The sequence below is a fragment of the Anabrus simplex genome, chromosome 1 (genome assembly GCF_040414725.1).
Source record: "Anabrus simplex isolate iqAnaSimp1 chromosome 1, ASM4041472v1, whole genome shotgun sequence".
NCBI lineage: Eukaryota > Metazoa > Arthropoda > Insecta > Orthoptera > Tettigoniidae > Anabrus > Anabrus simplex.
The window spans coordinates 546,077,287-546,096,286 of NC_090265.1; the positions used below are offsets into that span (position 1 = coordinate 546,077,287).

The 19,000-nt window shown below is 38.8% G+C and overlaps 1 protein-coding gene across 1 annotated transcript in view; it reads left to right on the forward strand.

Moving 5' to 3' along the window:
* Nucleotides 1–19,000, forward strand: part of Remo (Remoulade) — a 254,558-nt gene that overhangs the window by 8,620 nt on the left and 226,938 nt on the right. The window contains exon 4 of the mRNA XM_067135523.2: nucleotides 14,168–14,239. Coding sequence (XP_066991624.2) covers nucleotides 14,168–14,239 — 72 coding nt within the window. The remainder of the gene's footprint in view (nucleotides 1–14,167; nucleotides 14,240–19,000) is intronic.

Below are 19,000 nucleotides of genomic sequence, written 5' to 3' on the forward strand. Positions count from 1 at the left end.
TTAGAGACTCGTGTGTGAACATTGAAGTGGACAAAGTTAATACAGATATGGTAAAAATTTGTAAACATTTTCGTAATACACAGGTAATTGATAGCAGCAGTTTCGAGAGACACTGTTACACAAAGCATGACCTTCATCTAAACAATTCAGGTAAACGAAAGATAGCAAATATTGTTCTAGATTTTATTAATCATAAGATATTTACTGTAAAAAAATGCAACTCCCTTGAGTTATAATACTGACCAGGAAAACTAGTAGAAAGAGCCAGCTGTACTTCAAGCTGGCTCAGCCAACTAGAAAATGAAACTCAGGAAATTAAAGAATTTCAAGTTACCCATTTGCAACAGTCAATTTTTAGGGAGGAAGGGGATCTGAGATTGCTCTTGGTAAACTGTCAGAGTGTAGTAAATAAACAATTAAAATTCGGTACATTGATGGAATCTTATGAGACTGATGTGGTGATAGGAGTGGAATCGTGGTTGAGAGAAGGGGTGGGTAATAGAGAAGTATTTCCAGAAGGGTACACAGTCTATCGTAGAGACCGAGGAGATAAAAAGGGAGTGGGGGGTGTTTATTCTGGTGAAGGCAACATATTGTTCACATGAATGGTTTACCGATGAAAGGGATGAAATATTAGGGATAAAATTAATTTGTGATAATATGAAGGAGGTGGGAATTATAGGAACATACAGGCCTGGAAGAGAGGAAAGAGACATGGAAATATTTGAGAAAATAATAGATTATACTCATAAAAACAATAATAATGAAGTGGTAATAATTGGGGGAGATCTAAAATTGCCTGAGGTGGAATGGAATGGAGCTGCAAGTGAAGCCCATGAACAGAAACTGGCAAATAAGTTAATTTGGGAGGGAGGATTTACACAAGTAGTACAAGAACCGACTCGTCTCAATAACTTGCTAGATGTATTCTTGGTTAAACCATGGGAAATTGTTGATAAAACTGAGGTAATTGACGGAATAGGTGACCATAAGGCTGTAATAATGGATGTAGGACTGGTACCAAAAAGGCTTAATAAGAGGGTCACACAAGACAAGAAATTGTACAGAAAAACTAAAGTTGATGAATTTGGGACTTACCTTAAATCACAATTCAGTTGTTGGATAAGTGAAGGGAGTAATGTGGATACACTTTGGGCTAAATTCAAAGGAATCGTTTGGGAAGGAGAGAAGAGATTTGTACCTGTTAAGAAGGGTAAAATGACCTCAGACCCTGCTTATTATACAAGGGAAATAAGAAAATTAAAAAGAAAATGTAGAATAGTAAACAGGAAAATCAAAGAGGGTAGGGAGAGTAGAGAAAGTAGAAAACAGCTAATAAGGGAACTGAATAGAGTGAAAAAGGAAGCAAAAGAGAATTATATGAATGGCATTCTTCAAGAGTGTAATGACCACAAAGGGAATTGGAAAAAGCTGTATTCATATATCAGGAATCAAAAAGGAAAAGGAATCCAAATTCCTACAATGGTGGGAGAAGGGGGTGAACACTATTTAACAGATACTGAGAAAGCAAACCTCTTTAGTAGGGAATTTAGAGATTCAGTAGATGATTGTCAGGAGTTGGAAACAGAAACAGAAGTTACAGAGGGACAGACACAGAGGGAAACAAGAAGCTTCTTGTTCACAAATGAAGATATTTTCAGAGAAATCCAACTGCTTCAGCAAGGAAAAGCAGCAGGAAGTGATCAAATTACTGGGGAGGTGATAAAGACAATGGGGTGGTACATAGTGCCTTATTTAAGATTTCTCTTTGACTATGTCACAAATAATAGTGTAATACCAAAGGAATAGAAGGAATCTATAATAATACCAATTTATAAAGGAAAGGGTGACAAAAGGAAACCAGAGAACTACAGACCAATCAGCCTGACCAGTATAGTTTGTAAAATACTGGAGAGTTTAATATCAAAGTACATCAGAGGGATATGTGATGATAAAAATTGGTTCATGAGGAGCCAGAATGGATTTAGAAAGAAATTTTCTTGTGAGGCACAACTGGTGGGATTTCAGCAGGACATATCAGATCAATTGGATTCAGGAGGCCAGTTAGATTGCATAGCCATAGATCTTTCCAAAGCCTTTGATAGAGTGGAACATGGAATATTATTAAAGAAATTGGAGGGAATAGGATTCGACGTAAGGGTTACACGTTGGGTAAAAACATTTCTAAATTCAAGGGTTCAGAAAGTCAGTAGGTAGTATAATCGGTCCGTTACTTTTCTTAATATACGTAAATGATTTAGGGAACAATAAAACATCAAAAATAAGATTGTATGCAGATGACATAATTGTTTATAGGGAAATAAATACCATTGAGGATTGTTCAGAATTACAAAGGGACCTTGAGAGTATCCAACAATGGGTTGAAGAGAATAACATGAAGGTTAATGGAGGCAAATCAACTGTTACAACTTTTACAAACAGGAGTTTTAAAACTGAATTTGTATATACTTTGGACGGGGTAGTTATCCCAAAAGATGGCAAGTGCAAATACTTAGGTATAAGATTTGAAAGTAATTTGCACTGGAAGGGTCTTGTGGATGACATTGTTGGGAAAGCATACAGATCGTTACATGTCATAATGAGGCTACTTAAAGAATGCAACAAAGAATTAAAAGAGAAAAGTTACTTAAGTATGGTTCGTCCATTATTGGAATATGCAAACTGTGTTTGGGATCCTCACCAAGAATACCTAATAAAAGAAATAGATAGTGTGCAGAGGAAAGCAGCAAGATTTGTAACAGGGGATTTCAGGAGAAAGAGTAGTGTGTCAGAAATGTTAAAGAAACTAGGGTGGGAAACTTTAAGTACGAGAAGGGAGAAAACTAGACTTATAGGCTTATATAGAGCCTATACAGGAGAAGCAGCATGGGGAGATATCCGTGAGAGGCTTCAGTTGGAAAATAATTATATCGGCAGGACTGACCACAAATATAAAATTAGAAGGAATTTTAGCAGAAGCGATTGGGGTAAATTTTCATTCATTGGGAAGGGTGTGAAGGAGTGGAACAGTTTACCAGGGGTAGTGTTTGATCCTTTTCCAAAATCTGTACAGATATTCAAGAAGAGAATAAACAGCAACAGAGAAAATAAATGAAATGTTAGAGGGCATTCGACCAGTGCAGGTTAATGTAAATAAAGAATGTGTGTGAATAAATTAATTCCATCCCCTGGTCTAAGGAGTTTGGACAGCCAAAGTAGGGGACTGCCTGTAGGGGTGAAGTACAGTGGGGACTTCGAGGGCCCTGGGACCGCTACGGTAGCTGTGAAGGCCCTTCAGGAACTCTGAAAAGTGGTGGTAAAAGGGGCTCTGGTTAAGACGCAGCAGGTCGTTATGCTACTTAGGTTCCAGAATGGGTAAAGAAAAGAAAAAGTAAATAAATGCAATGTAAATTTTAATCTTATACCAGTTGTACAGTATCATTTGAAGTAATTCCACATACTGTATATCAGATGACTATATTTGTAAGTAGTACAGGAGATATTATAAGTAGAATTTTGTAAACAATGTAAATTTATTAAGGATGAGCTGTGTGTTTAATAGAAAAAATTGTTAGCGTAAATTATATAATATTGTATTATAGGAAAATTTTATTCTCTTGTTAATTTAATATTTAGTGCATGACAATAATGTATTTTAGTGTACCATTTGCCACCGAGGTAAACACCTCATTTGCAAATAAAGAGATTTTTATTCATGAAGCATTAAGTGACATCGTGGTCAGGGTGAACAGCAAGGATAGAATAGTGCTAATGGGCGATTTCAATGCGAGAGTTGGGAATAGAACTGAAGGATGCAAAAGGATGATTGGTAAATGTGGGGAAGATATGGAAGCTAATGTGAATGGGAAGCGTTTGCTGGAATTCTGTGCTAGTATGGGTTTAGCTGTTACGAATACGTTCTTCAAGCATAAGGCTATTCACCGCTACACATGGGAGGCTAGGGGTACCAGATCCATAATAGACTATATCTTAACAGACTTCGAATTCAGGAAATCTGTTAGGAATGTACGAGTTTTCTGCGGATTTTTCGATGATACAGACCACTATCTGATCTGTAGTGAACTAAGTATCTCTAGGCCTAGGGTAGAGAAAGTGAAATCTGTCTGCAAACGAATAAGGGTAGAAAATCTCCAGGACGAGGAAATTAGACAGAAGTATATGGATATGTTTAGTGAGAACTTTCAAACAGTAGACAGTAAGCAGGTTCAGGATATAGAAAGTGAATGGGTGGCGTACAGGGATGCTGTAGTAGAAACAGCAAGGGAATGCCTAGGAACAACTGTGTGTAAAGATGGGAAAAGGCGAACATCATGGTGGAATGATGAAGTGAGAGCAGCTTGTCAACGTAAAAAGAAGACTTATCAGAAATGGCTCCAAACAAGGGCAAAGGCAGACAGGGATTTGTACGTAGATGAAAGAAACAGAGCGAAACAAATAGTTGTTGAATCCAAAAAGAAGTCATGGGAAGATTTTGGTAACAACCTGGAAAGGCTAGGTCAAGCAGCAGGGGAAACCTTTCTGGACAGTAATAAAGAATCTTAGGAAGGGAGGGAAAAAGGAAATGAGCAGTGTTTTGAGTAATTCAGGTGAACTCATAATAGATCCCAGAAAATCACTGGAGAGGTGGAGAGAATATTTTGAACATCTTCTCAATGTTAAAGGAAATCATCCTGGTCGAGTTGCGATCAGCCAAGCTCATGGGGAGGAGGAAAGTGATGTTGGTGAAATTATGCTTGAGGAAGTGGAAAGGATGGTAAATAAACTCCATTGTCATAAAGCAGCAGGAATAGATGAAATTAGACCTGAAATGGTGAAGTATAGTGGGAAGGCGGGGATGAAATGGCTTCATAGAGTAGTAAAATTAGCATGGAGTGTTGGTAAGGTACCTTCAGATTGGACAAAAGCAGTAATTGCAGCTATCTATAAGCAAGGGAACAGGAAGGATTGCAACAACTGTCAAGGTATCTCATTGATTAGTATACCAGGCAAAGTATTCACTGCCATCTTGGAAGGGAGGGTGTGATCAGTTGTTGAGAGGAAGTTGGATGAAAACCAGTGTGGTTTCAGACCACAGAGAGGCTGTCAGGATCAGATTTTCAGTATGCGCCAGGTAATTGAAAAATGCTACGAGAGGAATAGGCAGTTGTGTTTATGTTTCGTAGATCTAGAGAAAGCATATGACAGGGTACTGAGGGAAGAGATGTTCGACGTACTGGGGGACTATGGAATTGAAGGTAGATTATTAAAATCAATCAAAGTCATTTATGTTGGCAATTGGGCTTCAGTGATTATCGATGGTAGAATGAGTTCTTGGTTCAGGGTACTTACAGGGGTTAGACAATGCTGTAATCTTTCACCATTGCTGTTCGTAGTTTACATGGATCATCTGCTGAAAGGTATAAAATGGCAGGGAGGGATTCAGTTAGGTGGAAATGTAGTAAGCAGTCTGGCCTAAGCTGACGACTTGGTCTTAATGGCAGATTGTGCCGAAAGCCTGCAGTCTAATATCTTGGAACTTGAAAATAGGTGCAATGAGTATGGTATGAAAATTAGCCTCTCGAAGACTAAATTGATGTCAGTAGGTAAGAAATTAAACAGAATTGAATGTCAGATTGGTGATCCAAAGCTAGAACTGGTAGATAATTTCAAGTATTTAGGTTTTGTGTTCTCCCAGGATGGTAATATAGTAAGTGAGATTGAATCAAGGTGTCGTAAAGCTAATGCAGTGAGCTCGCAGTTGCAATCAACGGTATTCTGTAAGAAGGAAGTCAGCTCCCAGATGAAACTATCTTTACATCGGTCTGTTTTCAGACCAACTTTGCTTTACGGGAGCGAAAGCTGGGTGGACTCAGGATATCTTATTCATAAATTAGAAGTAACAGACATGAAAGTAGCAAGAATGATTGCTGGTACAAACAGGTGGGAACAATGGCAGGAGGGTACTTGGAATGAGGAGATAAAGGCTAATTTAGGAATGAACTCAATGGATGAAGCTGTACGCATAAACTGGCTTCGGTGGTGGGGTTATGCGAGGCGAATGGAGGAGGATAGGTTACCTAGGAGAATAATGGACTCTGCTATGGATGGTAGGAGAAGTAGAGGTAGACCAAGACGACGATGGTTAGACTCGGTTTCTAACGATTTAAATATAAGAGGTATAGAACTAAATGCGGCCACAACACTAGTTGCAAATCGAGGATTGTGGCGACGTTTAGTAAATTCACAGAGGCTTGCAGACTGAACGCTGAAAGGCATAACAGTCTGTAATGATAATGTATGTATATATGTCCTCCAAAACCACACTTAACATGCTGCAAGTGAAGAACTGATGATGATGATGATGTTTTAATCAAAAACTTTATTCTGTAAATCGAGGGAAAAAAGAAAGAGTGTAGTTTTAAATGACTGTTAATTTATAGGACTTTTAGAGTCCAAACCACTGGAATGTTACTTTCCGTATTTAAAAAACTCACATACACTAACTTTGATTCGAACCACTGCCACCGTGGTGAGAAACCAGTGACAATTTCACGCCTTTCCACTTTAGAATGATATCGCAATTAAACATCCCGAGTTTATCAATTGCATACTAGATAAAAATTGCACATCTCGTAAGGTTTCTCATAGAATTCTAATTTGCAGAAAGACACAATATTGATGAAAACTGTTGTAATGGTATCAACTCACCTTCGCCACCTTAGTTGTGTTCTGCTGTTTTCCTCCCGGCGTTTGACTTCCGCACACCGTTTCAGCTATGGGAATACTGCCGCCGATTGCCTGTGTCAGACTCAGATGACGTCATCGGCTCTAGACTTTGCTCTACTTCTTGGATGTTCTCGGTGTTTCCTGTGCAGTGTGTCATGACTTCCCCTGTACCTCCCATCTCCAACTTGCCTATGTAACTAACTCTGTTTGCCTTCTAATTTGAGGCATTCTTTGGCTGTTGAAGAAAGGGGACATCTTTGTGCTACAGTGGTGTAAATTTTCACCTCAGTATGTGACTTTACTATTCGACCGTGAGATATTGTAAACTTCATATGACTGTTTTTGAGTATCAAGTAGCTAAATATTTAAGTACTTAAGTATTATATTTAGCAGCCCATCTATTCAATACATGTTATATACACTTATCTAGACAAGTTTCATCCCCTAGGGGACATCATCAGCTAGAGTACTTAAACAAATATACATCAGATATAAAATTGCATTTATCGAGCGAGTAGGCCGTGCGGTTAGGGTCGCGCAGCTGTGAGCTTGCATTTGGGAGATTCTGAGTTTCAAACCCACTGTCAGCAGCCCTGAAGATGGTTTTCCATGGTTTCCCATTTTCACACCAGGTAAATGCTGGGGCTGTATCTTAACTACGGCCACGGCCGCTTCCTTCCCCCTCCTAGCCCTTTACTATCTTATCATCGCCATAAGACCTATCTGTGTCGGTGCAACATAAAATGACTTTTTAAAAATTTGCATTTTTAAATGGTATGACACAAGTTAAAATTCATTGTTTTACAACAAAACATTTATAATAAACTGCTGAATTGCAAACACTACAGGGTGTTCCAAGTCCTCTTGTTCTTTCTGAACTATCCTACTACTACAGAGGAAACCAATTGAAGCCTAATCCACCTAAAACTCAGATATGTGCCTTCCATTTAAAGAACAAACAGGCATCAAGGAAATTGCAAGTAGTAGTGGAAGATACTGTACTAGATCACTGCCCAACACCTAAATTTCTAGGTGTAACATTGGATCGTGATCTCACCTACAAGCAACACTGCATGAACATCAAGCAGAAAGTGGCAGCTAGAAACAACATCCTTCGCAAGTTGTCTGGATCCAATTGGGGTACACATCCAAAGGCGATGAGAACTACAGCTCTGGTTCTATATTACTCTGCTGCAGAGTACACTTGCCCTGTTTGGTACAGATCCAGTCATGCTAAACAAGTTGACATTTCTCTAAATGAAACATGTTGACTTATCACTGGCTGTTTGAGGCCAACACCATGAGATAGAATCTACTGCTTGGCTGGAATCGCCCCACCAGATATTAGAAAAGAAGTTGCATCCATGAATGAGAGAACTAAAGCACTTGCCTCATGTGCACACCCATTGTACAGATATGAACCTGCCCACTGAAGATTGAAGTCTAGGAGGAGTTTCCTGAATACAACCGAAGATCTAAACGAATCTGCTCAATCCACAAGGTTGAGATTATGGAGAACTAGAAATCCTCAGCTTGCTGGTTGGATGCTACCAATTGAACATCTCCCTCCAGGACACGAAAAACATTGGTCTACTTCGAAATCGTTGAACAGGCTTTGCACTGGGGTTGGTAGATCAAGAGTCAATATGGTAAAGTGGGGCTTTCCTGGCACATCCAGGCTATGTGAATGTGGTGATGACCAAACTACAGCCCATTTCATGAGCTGTAGTAAGTGTCTTTTAAGTTGCACAATGGAGGACTTGATGGCTGCGACACCTAATGCCCGTGATTTGGCAAAATTCTGGGCAGCCAATATTTGATATGTAAATCATTAGTACCATTATGTTATGTAAACTGTATGCTTCTGATACAAATAAATAAAGTCCTCTTGTGGTCAAATTATGTTGAGAATACATTAAAATTAATCTAAGGAGAAAGTCCGTAAAATTCTTAACTAAGTCTTGAAGGAAAATTCTAAGTTCCCATGGAGGGAATTAGATATTTTTCACCAATAGAGCTTGTCAAAAACAGATCAGATCACATCAGAATTTTCCATTCGGAATTGCTAGGCGGGCAATAATTCTATTGTGGAGATTTATCTCCCGCATGCAGTTATCAGACTGTGCCTCTTACAATGGGCCTCTGATAAGTTCACCTGCATACACCCCAGCGTCAGTGGGTAGGGTCTGACACATCCCACTCTGATGAGTCTAGTGTCAGACCTAAGACGAAACGCTGGTTAATAGAGCAAACGCCTGAAAAGCCTTACATCTGATCTGTTTTTAAGTCTTGAAGATCATGGAAAACTTTCAGGTACTAAGTTAAAAAATATTGAGTGGAAATTGGCACTGCTGTTTAACATTTTTCTTGAATCAGACATGAAATAAAAGATTCTCGACAAATCTTTTGGAGAGTGCTCTTCAATAATTCAGTTCAAACGGTGAGTCACTTCTGGATTCAAAGTCAAAATGGGCTGAGGATGATAAAGCAGGTTGTAGAATCTGATACTATAAGGTCTGCAAACCAGTGAAAAAACTAAGTTTGAGTAGAAAGAGGATTGAATGTAAAATAATGTCAAATGTAATATTACATTACTTCCTCTGTTGTTGGGCCGACATGAGAATGAGGACTCACATCTGCCGAGGTGTAGAACTGATTGAACTCAAATAAGATGTCGGTGTAGTGAAGGGAGTGTGTGGAGGGGAGGTGGGAAGGCGTGTCAAGGGGTGACGAACGACTCAAGGATGGCCTCTGTGGCTTCACGACTTGAGTTGACGTCCTAACTTCTCTGTATACCAATAGGTGGCAGCCTCGTGCCACATCTGCCGTGGGAAGTTTTCTTTCCACCAGATATGTAACTTTTCTCCTTGACAAAAACTCTTGTTGATTACTTATTGGAAAATGGACCCGATGTGTTTTGGCATGGCGTTTTTCACTTATTAACATGTCTTTAAATGCTTTAAATATGCTGTTATTACCTCTCGCACTTTCAAGAGATTGATTTTTGTTCTTATTTTTGGGAGACTCAAGCTAACAGTATCCTTTGATCCTATAATCTAGGTATTTGATTTTCTTTCCACTGCCAGTTCCCTTGTATGTTTCTGTTATTTTTATTATTTGTGCTCATCTTCTGAGTGTTTTCTATTTATCTTTATGTTCCTTGATCTCTTGATCACCTCTTTATGATGGGTGATTATCTTGTTTTCACTTTATTGGATTGTGTTTGATATGCACCTTGTTATTGTACGTATGTATTGGTACATGTCCTCCCTGTTATATGTGATTGATGTTTTATGCTACAACTAAGTGGTCCATATATATAGTGTGTGCGTGTGTTCCTTTTACGGATTTTCCCTTTTCTGCCATTCATAATCCATGTCAGTGCTGGGCTACTTGTATTTCAGAAGAGATGCCAAGATTTATATATATTGTGTATGTATAGTGCACCTTTTGAACCTATTCATTTGAGCATTTGACTCGTGAATTGCTCTTGTTCGAGACTGTAGGTGAATGTGCATAAGCACCAGTTTTCCTTCGGTTGTGGCTCTTTTGGCATATGTGCAAGTGTGTGGGTGTGTGTAAACGAGCAGTTTAACAGGGCGTATATCAACTATGGGATTTCCCTAGATTTTTATTTTGGTTTCCTCCTTATTTTTGGCGTGTTTTGCACATGTTGTCCCTAAACTAAATTTTTTTTGGTATTTGAAGTAAAAGATGTTTGTCTTAATTCTAGTTCCCTTTTATTTTCATGCGTTCTGTGCGTGCTTAATACTTGGTCCACTAATTACTTTTCTGTGATTGGCTTTGATGATTATAACCTAACTATTCCTTGAATATTATAAAAAACTTTTCTTATTGTGCACGGGAGGTAACATTTGAGTTGGGTTTTGTATGTGATGAATATCTGTTGGAAAGATCTACTTACCTTTTGGGATTTATAATCCAAGTTGTGGGTTATTGTTGTATTGAGATGAAAGTAATACACAACTACTGTGTGAGAAAAAAGATGACATGAAAACAAAGTCTGATGTGTGTATGAACCCGATATGTACTGTATATTTATATGTATATGTTCGTCCTTTTCTATTTTGAGTCATTATCCTTTTCTCCTCATTTTTAAAATAAACCTTCCTTTTAAATATTTCTTGATTTGTATTGTATGTAGACTAGCCTCTTATGCTTGTTTCCTATGGCCTAGGAGACCCATTTTCATTTCATGACCTGTTCGCTGGTCATTTCCAGTCATGGTCCAAACCTAACCTTTTGGTATCATGATTGTTGTTATGGCACTTAATTTCCATTGCACACTAATCTTCATTATCATGTTTCTCCTGGATTGGGTGTATCATTAATTGTATCTTCATGGGAATTTATCTTAGTATTCATATAATTAATGGCCATGGATGGCTCACCCACTGAGCCAAATACTCAGTAGCACAGGCTACGGCTACAACATAAAGACATCTGAAACCCATCTGAAACAAACTTCCTCTACATAGATGACCTTAAGCTTTATGCCACTAGCAATGAACAGCTGACCCAGCTTCTGTCCTTAACTAAGAGATGGTTCATTGATAAACACATAAAGTTTGTAATGAAGAAATGTAGAGTAGTTCATCTGAAACTAAGAAAATGTGAGACTACTGATGGATTGCAGATCTCTGAGAAGGAAGTACCGGTATTGAAGTAACGAGAATTTTACAAGTACTTGGGGTTCTATCAACTTAAAGGGATCAGTCACTCAACCATCAAAGAAAGACAAAAGACTGCTTTCCTTAAGAGAGCCACAGCCATTTTAAAATCATTCTTAAATGCAGAAAACAAAGTAAAGGCAATTAACTTTTTTGCAATTCCTGTTCTCATCTACTCATTGATGTCATTAAATGATCTGAAACAAACTTGGTGAACTTGGAGAGACAATTGAGGACATGTCTGACAACAAACAGAAAACTTCATCCTAATTCTCCACTTGAGTGAATGAACTTGCCCCATCTAAATGGAGGAACATATGCTACAATCAGACAGAAAATTTACAAAGGTACTTCCATTCAAAGCGAGATAAAAATCTCTTTGCAGCTGTTTGTTGTGCTGATGATAACTTTACTTCACTCTATGTTAAAAGCATGTCAAGTTTTCCTCCAAAATTCATCAACACAAAACAACTACAGTATGCCTCGATGATGATGATGCTTGTTGTTTTAAGGGGCCTAACATCGAAGGTCATCGGCCCCTAAGTATGCCTAGAAGCAGAACATTTCTATAATTCATATCCTCACCACACATAGGCTACAACAACCTTTGTGTGACTGTTCTTTCATTAGCTTTATGTTTCTCACAATTTCAAGGTGATTCTCTGCTTCAACAATAGTTATACCACAGTCTAATATATACAGTCACGAAGCTCTGATGATATTTTTCATCCGAGGCGACTACAGCGCTCCAAGCGGCGAGGTAGAGGCAACTTGCTAGCAGACAACAGGGAACGAATTACCACTACAGTCTAAAATGGTCATAACTTCTGAACCATTCATGCAAATAATGTCCTGACAAGGTTATTGTAATCCTTATAAAATAGTGGAGGAGGTCAAACAATTTATTTCGATGAGGAGTTGGAGGATAATATCAAAATATTTATTTAACCTTAAGGAGTTATTTTTGTTTACCGCGGACTATAACATAAAATCGCTTCTAGAGGGCAACCGGTTCAAAATAGGTATATACCATCCGGGACTTTTTTGTAGAGGTTTATATGCTCTGTAATTCATATGCTTACACTTGGGGTCTATCATTGACGGTTCATGCAGCGTAAGTCAAGAAAGCAAGTGACCGACCGACATTGAACCTGCCAAGTTGGGCTAAGAAGGCCAGCACTCTACCATGGTTGGTCACTTGCTTTCTTGACTTACGCTGCCTGAACCGTCAATGATAGATCCCAAGTGTAAGTGTACGAATTGTAGAGCATAAAAACCTCTTTAAAAAGTCCGGGATGGTATATACCTATTTCGAACCGGTTGCCCTCTAGAAGCAATTCTATGTTATAGTCCGCGGTAAAAAAAACATAACTCCTTAAGATTAAATAAATATTTCGATATTATCCTCAAACTCCTCATTGAAATAAATAGTTTGACCTCCTCCACTATTTCATAAGGATTACAATAACCTTGTCAGGACATTATTTGCATGAATGGTTCAGAAGTTATGACCATTTTAGACTGTAGTGGTAATTCGTTCCCTGTTGTCTGCTAGAAAGTTGCCTCTACCTCGCCGCTAGAGGTGCTAGTATTGCTTCAGCTGTCAAGTGGATGAACTTTCCTCTTATTAGAGCTTGGCGACTGTATATATTAGACTGTGGTTAAACAGTGATTACATATATTAACCTTCCATCGCTCACTAGTGGAGATCTCCTATGGCTTAATGTGAATTTCCAATTTCAATGGGATGTTGGATACTTCCATCAGAGACCGGGCGAGTTGACCATGTGCGTAGAGGCGCGCGGCTATGAACTTGCATCCAGGAGATAGTAGGTTCGAATCCCACTATTGGCAGCCCTGAAGATGGTTTTCCGTGGTTTCCCATTTTCACACCAGGCAAATGCTGGGGCTGTACCTTAATTAAGGCCACGGCCGCTTCCTTCCAACTCCTAGGTCTTTCCTATCAGAAGATCTGGTAGCATTAGCCATATACTCCCTTTCTCCAATAATGCAAATGCTCTTACCACTTAAAAGCATCTTTAAGAAAGCTTCCAATCTGTCCAAACATTCTACAAAATCACCTAAAAACTGTCTAAAATTTTAAAATTTTTTTATGGGGAATTGTGCCCTGAACACGTTAATGACACGTGTTGAGCATATGTAAAGTTTTAACCATACATTGAACAATGTTTTATGATCCCTTTTACTCTAATGTATGTGGTAAGTCTTCAGAACAACAGAATGACTTCATGATAAACCTCAAATACAATCAGGGTCACACTAGAAGTTGTGTTTTGTCATATTAGAACTCTTTCCAAGTGGTTCACTTCACTAATCACTGTAGTATGTTATAACCCAACTACCAATCAGCTCACATACTCTGTGTAGAATATGAAGCTGAATCTGACATTAGTACCACTTACATATGTCAGATTCCTCTCTGTCAAGTTTTCTCTTCAGACTTCCTTGGTTATTGTTCTTTTTTCACTGTTAAGATATATTTCATTTTCCTCCTTTTCATGGTCCTACCCTTTCTATACCTAATACCATCGTCCTTCAAAGAATAAGAATTATTATTCTTTCTTCAGTCTTGGGGTTGATGATCTCAATGTTAATGACCTTGGAACTGAATTGTCAGCATGTAGATAATGATTACCTGATCAACTTAGGAAACTCATATTCTTTAAAACTGTTGTCAAAAGTGTAATAATTATACACAATATTTACATGCTATTATTTTTCTGTTTCAGAAATTTGAGTAAAAATCAGATTCGGTCAATAGCCCCTGAAGCCTTCTCTAATCTGACAATGTTGAAGAGATTGTGAGTATACAATTTTGTTCTCTGAACTTGATAAAAATTTATTGGACCATTAACTTCAAATCATGAGACCTGACTGAGTCCATAAATTTAAAAAATTACTGTAATTACAATTACAAATAATTATTTGTAACTAGCCTTACATCTAAACTCCTCTTGACATGAGAATAAATAAAATAAGAAGAAGAATTTTAAAATGTCCTATTATTTGGGTGCTAGAGTTCTGCAAAATGGATCCTTTGAATTTAATTTTAAAGCAAGGAACAAGAAAGGAAACTCACACAATCAGCATGGTCGGAGGACCAGAGACGTGCACAATCATTGAAGATGAACTATTGGGTGAAAAAGAAGGCCGAAAAATGATGATTCCATGTAGTCCTAGGTGACCCATTCGCAAAGAAGAGGAAGAAGAAGAAAGTATGATCATTCTCTCTTCTCCCAAGACATGTACATGAGGTTGTGTTGTGATACGTCTGATTCAGGCGTTACGTAATCCCCTGAAAATGACTAAATGGATGGAAATTCACATAGGCTATTTATTTGAAATAACTCCTCCACACTGGCTTGAAATCTACTACAGCCACTATATTCTATCTACGCTTGCACATTACAGCAACATGTAAAAACAAACATACTAATCAACCTTACACAAATAAACAAAAGACTGGAAAAGTTTCCCTTTAATATTTGAGCATATATAACCAAATCTGAAATAAAAGTACATAGGAAAACATGGCTTCTCTTCTTTAGCGACTCAAGATTATGGCAGTTTACTACCATTTGTAGTAATCCACAAATCACAATGAACAGTTCAAAAGTGACTCACTTAAATTAATTTGTGACTGTACACAAGTCTCAGAGACTGAACCATCAACGCAAAGTATTTTAATTCAGATACTACCTCCATTTCTATGATTTACTGCCACACAATGTTTTAGGTATACTGTTCAGTTTGAAAAACACAAATCATCTTCTCCTCAGAACTCGTGTAGGCTGTAACAGCAGACCATAGAATTTTAACAAGTATAACAGTTCAACAACACATTCAAGATAGGCCTATGCAACAATCAACAACATGTTTATAATGTGATCCGGCTATGGTAATGGAGTAGACCATGTTGCCAGCAAATCAGTACTGCGTGTTTGGTAGTGTAATAACCTGACTCCCTAAGGAGGCTTAAACTATGGGTGGATGAGCTCCCTTAGAAGGATAATGATCTCTTGGTGGAGGAAATATCTCTGAAAATTATTTAATGGTGCCTACTCCCTATGTTAAGGGTGGCCTCGTACATTAAGTCCTCAACAGCGGACCAGGTGTAGGAGCAGTAAGTTCCATGCACAGATGGAATGGGGGATGAAAGCACTCCTCAGTTGTCTTGCATCTGCTAGCCATTGAGAAAATGTTCCTGTGTCGAGTAAGGTGTGATTATTAGAGTGTAATAATACTCTTGACATTAAATAATAGACACACAGCTGTCTTCCAACTATGCACAGATTTCTTCCAAAAAGTCCTGCAGCAATTGAGGAGTTGCGATGGAGGCAGAATTTGTGATGTCTCAGAGCCTCTATTGATAAACTGGCACTAGGTGTTAGATGTGTGATCAGTTGTTTTGCTTGAGGAATGTGGCTATAAAGCAATTTGATTGCTGCTTCTGTGACTTAGCAGTTCTATTTAGCATCCACTCACCTCATCTCATGGGCGCCCATGCCTGGGGGCAAGGTTGGGAACCAGCCCCCCCTTAGCTCTCAGGGAAAGGAAAAAAATCTAAAATAGTCATGTGTTTTTCTTTCAAGAAAATGATTTAAATATTGGTATTACGTAGAAGTGGTAGGGAATACCGTGTGTGGTATTCTACCGTGGAATACAAGTCGTTGTTCACCTTCCAAAATATTAAAAATACTACATACCCCAGGTCTAGTCCCCCCGCTACAAACTATCCTATGGGCGCCCATGCCTCACCTCACATGAGGAAGGGGCTAGAAAAAGTGCCCCTAACATAGTCAGCAACTACATTGTTGATTGGTTAGCTGCATCCAATAGTATCACCTACAATGCAGTTGAGAAAGTAAAAAGAAAAAACTGTATTTTGAAACTTGGAACATAAGAACACTGAATGATGACCCATCTAGTGAGAGACCTGAAAGAAGAACTGTGATGGTTGCTTGAGCATAATGTCGACATAGCAGCACTCCAAGAGACTCGGCTTCATGAGGAAGGTCAAATAACTGAGCATGGTGCAGGATGCACCTTCTTCTGGACACAATGAAAGCTGAATGCATGGAGTAGGACTTATTTTCAAGAGCAGTCTAATATCCTCTCCGAACTCCCAACAGGACAGAACTAACGCCTAATGACATTAAGACTCTGGTTGAGTGGCAATCAGCATGCCACAGTCATCAGTGCACATGCCCCAACCTAAAAAAACGGAAGGACCGGGCGAGTTGGCTGTGCGGTTAAGAGTGTGCAGCTGTGAGCTCGCATCCGGGGACAGTGGGTTCGAACCCCACTGTCGGCAGCCCTGAAGATGGTTTTCCATGGTTTCCCATTTTCTCACCAGGAAAATGCTGGGGCTGTACCTTAATTAAGGCCATGGCCACTTCCTTCCCGTTCCTAAGCCTTTCCTTTCCGATCATCGCCATAAGACCTATCTGTCTCGGTGTGACGTAAAGCAAATAGCCAAAAAAAAAAAAAAAAAAAACGGAAGGTGAAACCAAGCCAATTTTGTACTCTCACATAGATGCCATGTTGTCAAACATCTGTCAGCAATATAAAATCATCCTTTTTGGCGATTTCAGTACTAGAGTGGAGGATTATAAAGTGTGAAATAATGTCATTGGCAAGGCCAGGAGGGAGTAGGCAAAGAAACTTCCAATAGAGTCAGAGTCCTCTTGAAGAGTGCTGAGCATGGACTAATAATAATAATAATAATAATAATAAGTAACACCATATTCCATCAAAGAGACTACTTCAAAACAACATGGCAGCATCCGGCATCTCATAGACTATGTGATTATCCACAAAAGAAATCTGTGGAATATTCTTATCACAAGGCCGGCCCCATGGTGTAAGGGTAGTGTGCCTGCCTCTTAGCCGGAGGCCCTGGGTTCGATTCCCGGCCAGGTCAGGGATTTTTACCTGGACCTGAGAGCTGGATCGAGGTCCACTCAGCATATGTGATTAGAATTGAGGAGCTATCTGACGCTGAGATACCAGCCCCGGTCTCAAAAGCCAAGAATAACAGCTGAGAGGATTCGTTGTACTGACCACACGGCACCTTGTAATCTGCAGGCCTTTGGGCTGAGCAGCGGTCGCTTGGTAGGCCAAGCCCCTTCAAGGGCTGTAGTGCCATGGGGTTTATTCTTATCACAAGAGCTGTGGTAGGGACGGATGACTGTTGGACGGATCACAGATTCATCAAATCTATGATGCACATTTCTGTTCGTTATCAGAGGAGAAAACAACAAGAACTGTAGGCATGCTTTTGATATTGAGAAATTTAGTGATTGCAGTACAGAGAGCTACTCAAAAACTGCTAAACGACTATCCCCTAAATGCAGTGCAGCACTGGGAGAGCTTGAAGAGTGTCTTTTAAGATGCTTGCAAACAAACTCTTGGATACCAGACTAGAAAACATCAGGACTGGTTTGATGAAAATGATCGAGAAATTGAAGCTCTGATTACAGGGAAGAGAAAGGACTCTCAAGCATGGCAAAATTACATGAACTCTTAAGCTAAGAGAGAGATCTTACCAAAGCAGAGGTTCAGCAAAGAATTTGTTAAATAAAGAAGCAGTGATAGGCCTCCAAGCCTAAAGGGTTGCAAAAACCTGGCAGGCAAGGATTCATGTTTCTTTTTTTAGGACATCAAGGCAATTTATGGGCCCACCACTTATGGTAAAAATCCAGTCTGATCCAAAGATAAAAATAATCTCCTTAAAGATTAGTATTCTGCTATGAACAGGAGGAAAGAATACTGATGAATTGCTGAATCTAGATTCAGCCATTGACAAACAGGTGTACAGTGTCATACAGCAAGCTCCTTACCAACATTAGATGAAGTCAAGACTGCAGTTGATTAAAGAAAGCAGCACAAAGTCACAGGTCGAGATGGAATACCAGCTGAAGTACCCAAAGAAGGAGGTGAATTGATATGGCATTTACGTTAACTAAGCGGAGGTTTGTATTCTTGAGTTTTGTATTCAATTTTATCTTATTTGTGGTGTCTTCTGTTATAAGGCCTATTTCCTTCAGATTCTCCCTTACTTCTCTGATCCATTTACATCCTGTTATGGTATTTTTTGAGACGAGATTGTGTTGTACTAGTTGTTTCAGAAGTCTCGAATCCTGCATCCTCATGATATGTCCAAAGAATCCCAGTCTCCTCTTACGCATAGTATCTGTAATAGGTTGTAGCTCTTTGTACACGACTTTGTTAGGTGTTATCTGCTACTTTCCATCTTTCTGGTATTTTTTGTTGATGCGGGTTCTTCCAATCCTCCTTTCAATTTTCTGAAGTCTGTCAGTCTTTGATTGTTTATTCAGGTGAAAAAGTGTTTCTGCTGCATATGTAGCTTCCAGTTTCATAACTGTGTTGTAGTGTTTTATTTTTGCATTTGTTGATAAACGTTTCTTTTTGTAGATATCCCATGTTTATTTTTGTGCTTTAGCTAATCTATTTGTTCTTGTTTGGAATGAGATTTTTTTCATTTATGTTATGTGTTATTACTTCTCCAAGATATTTAAATTGAATTACTATTTTGAGTT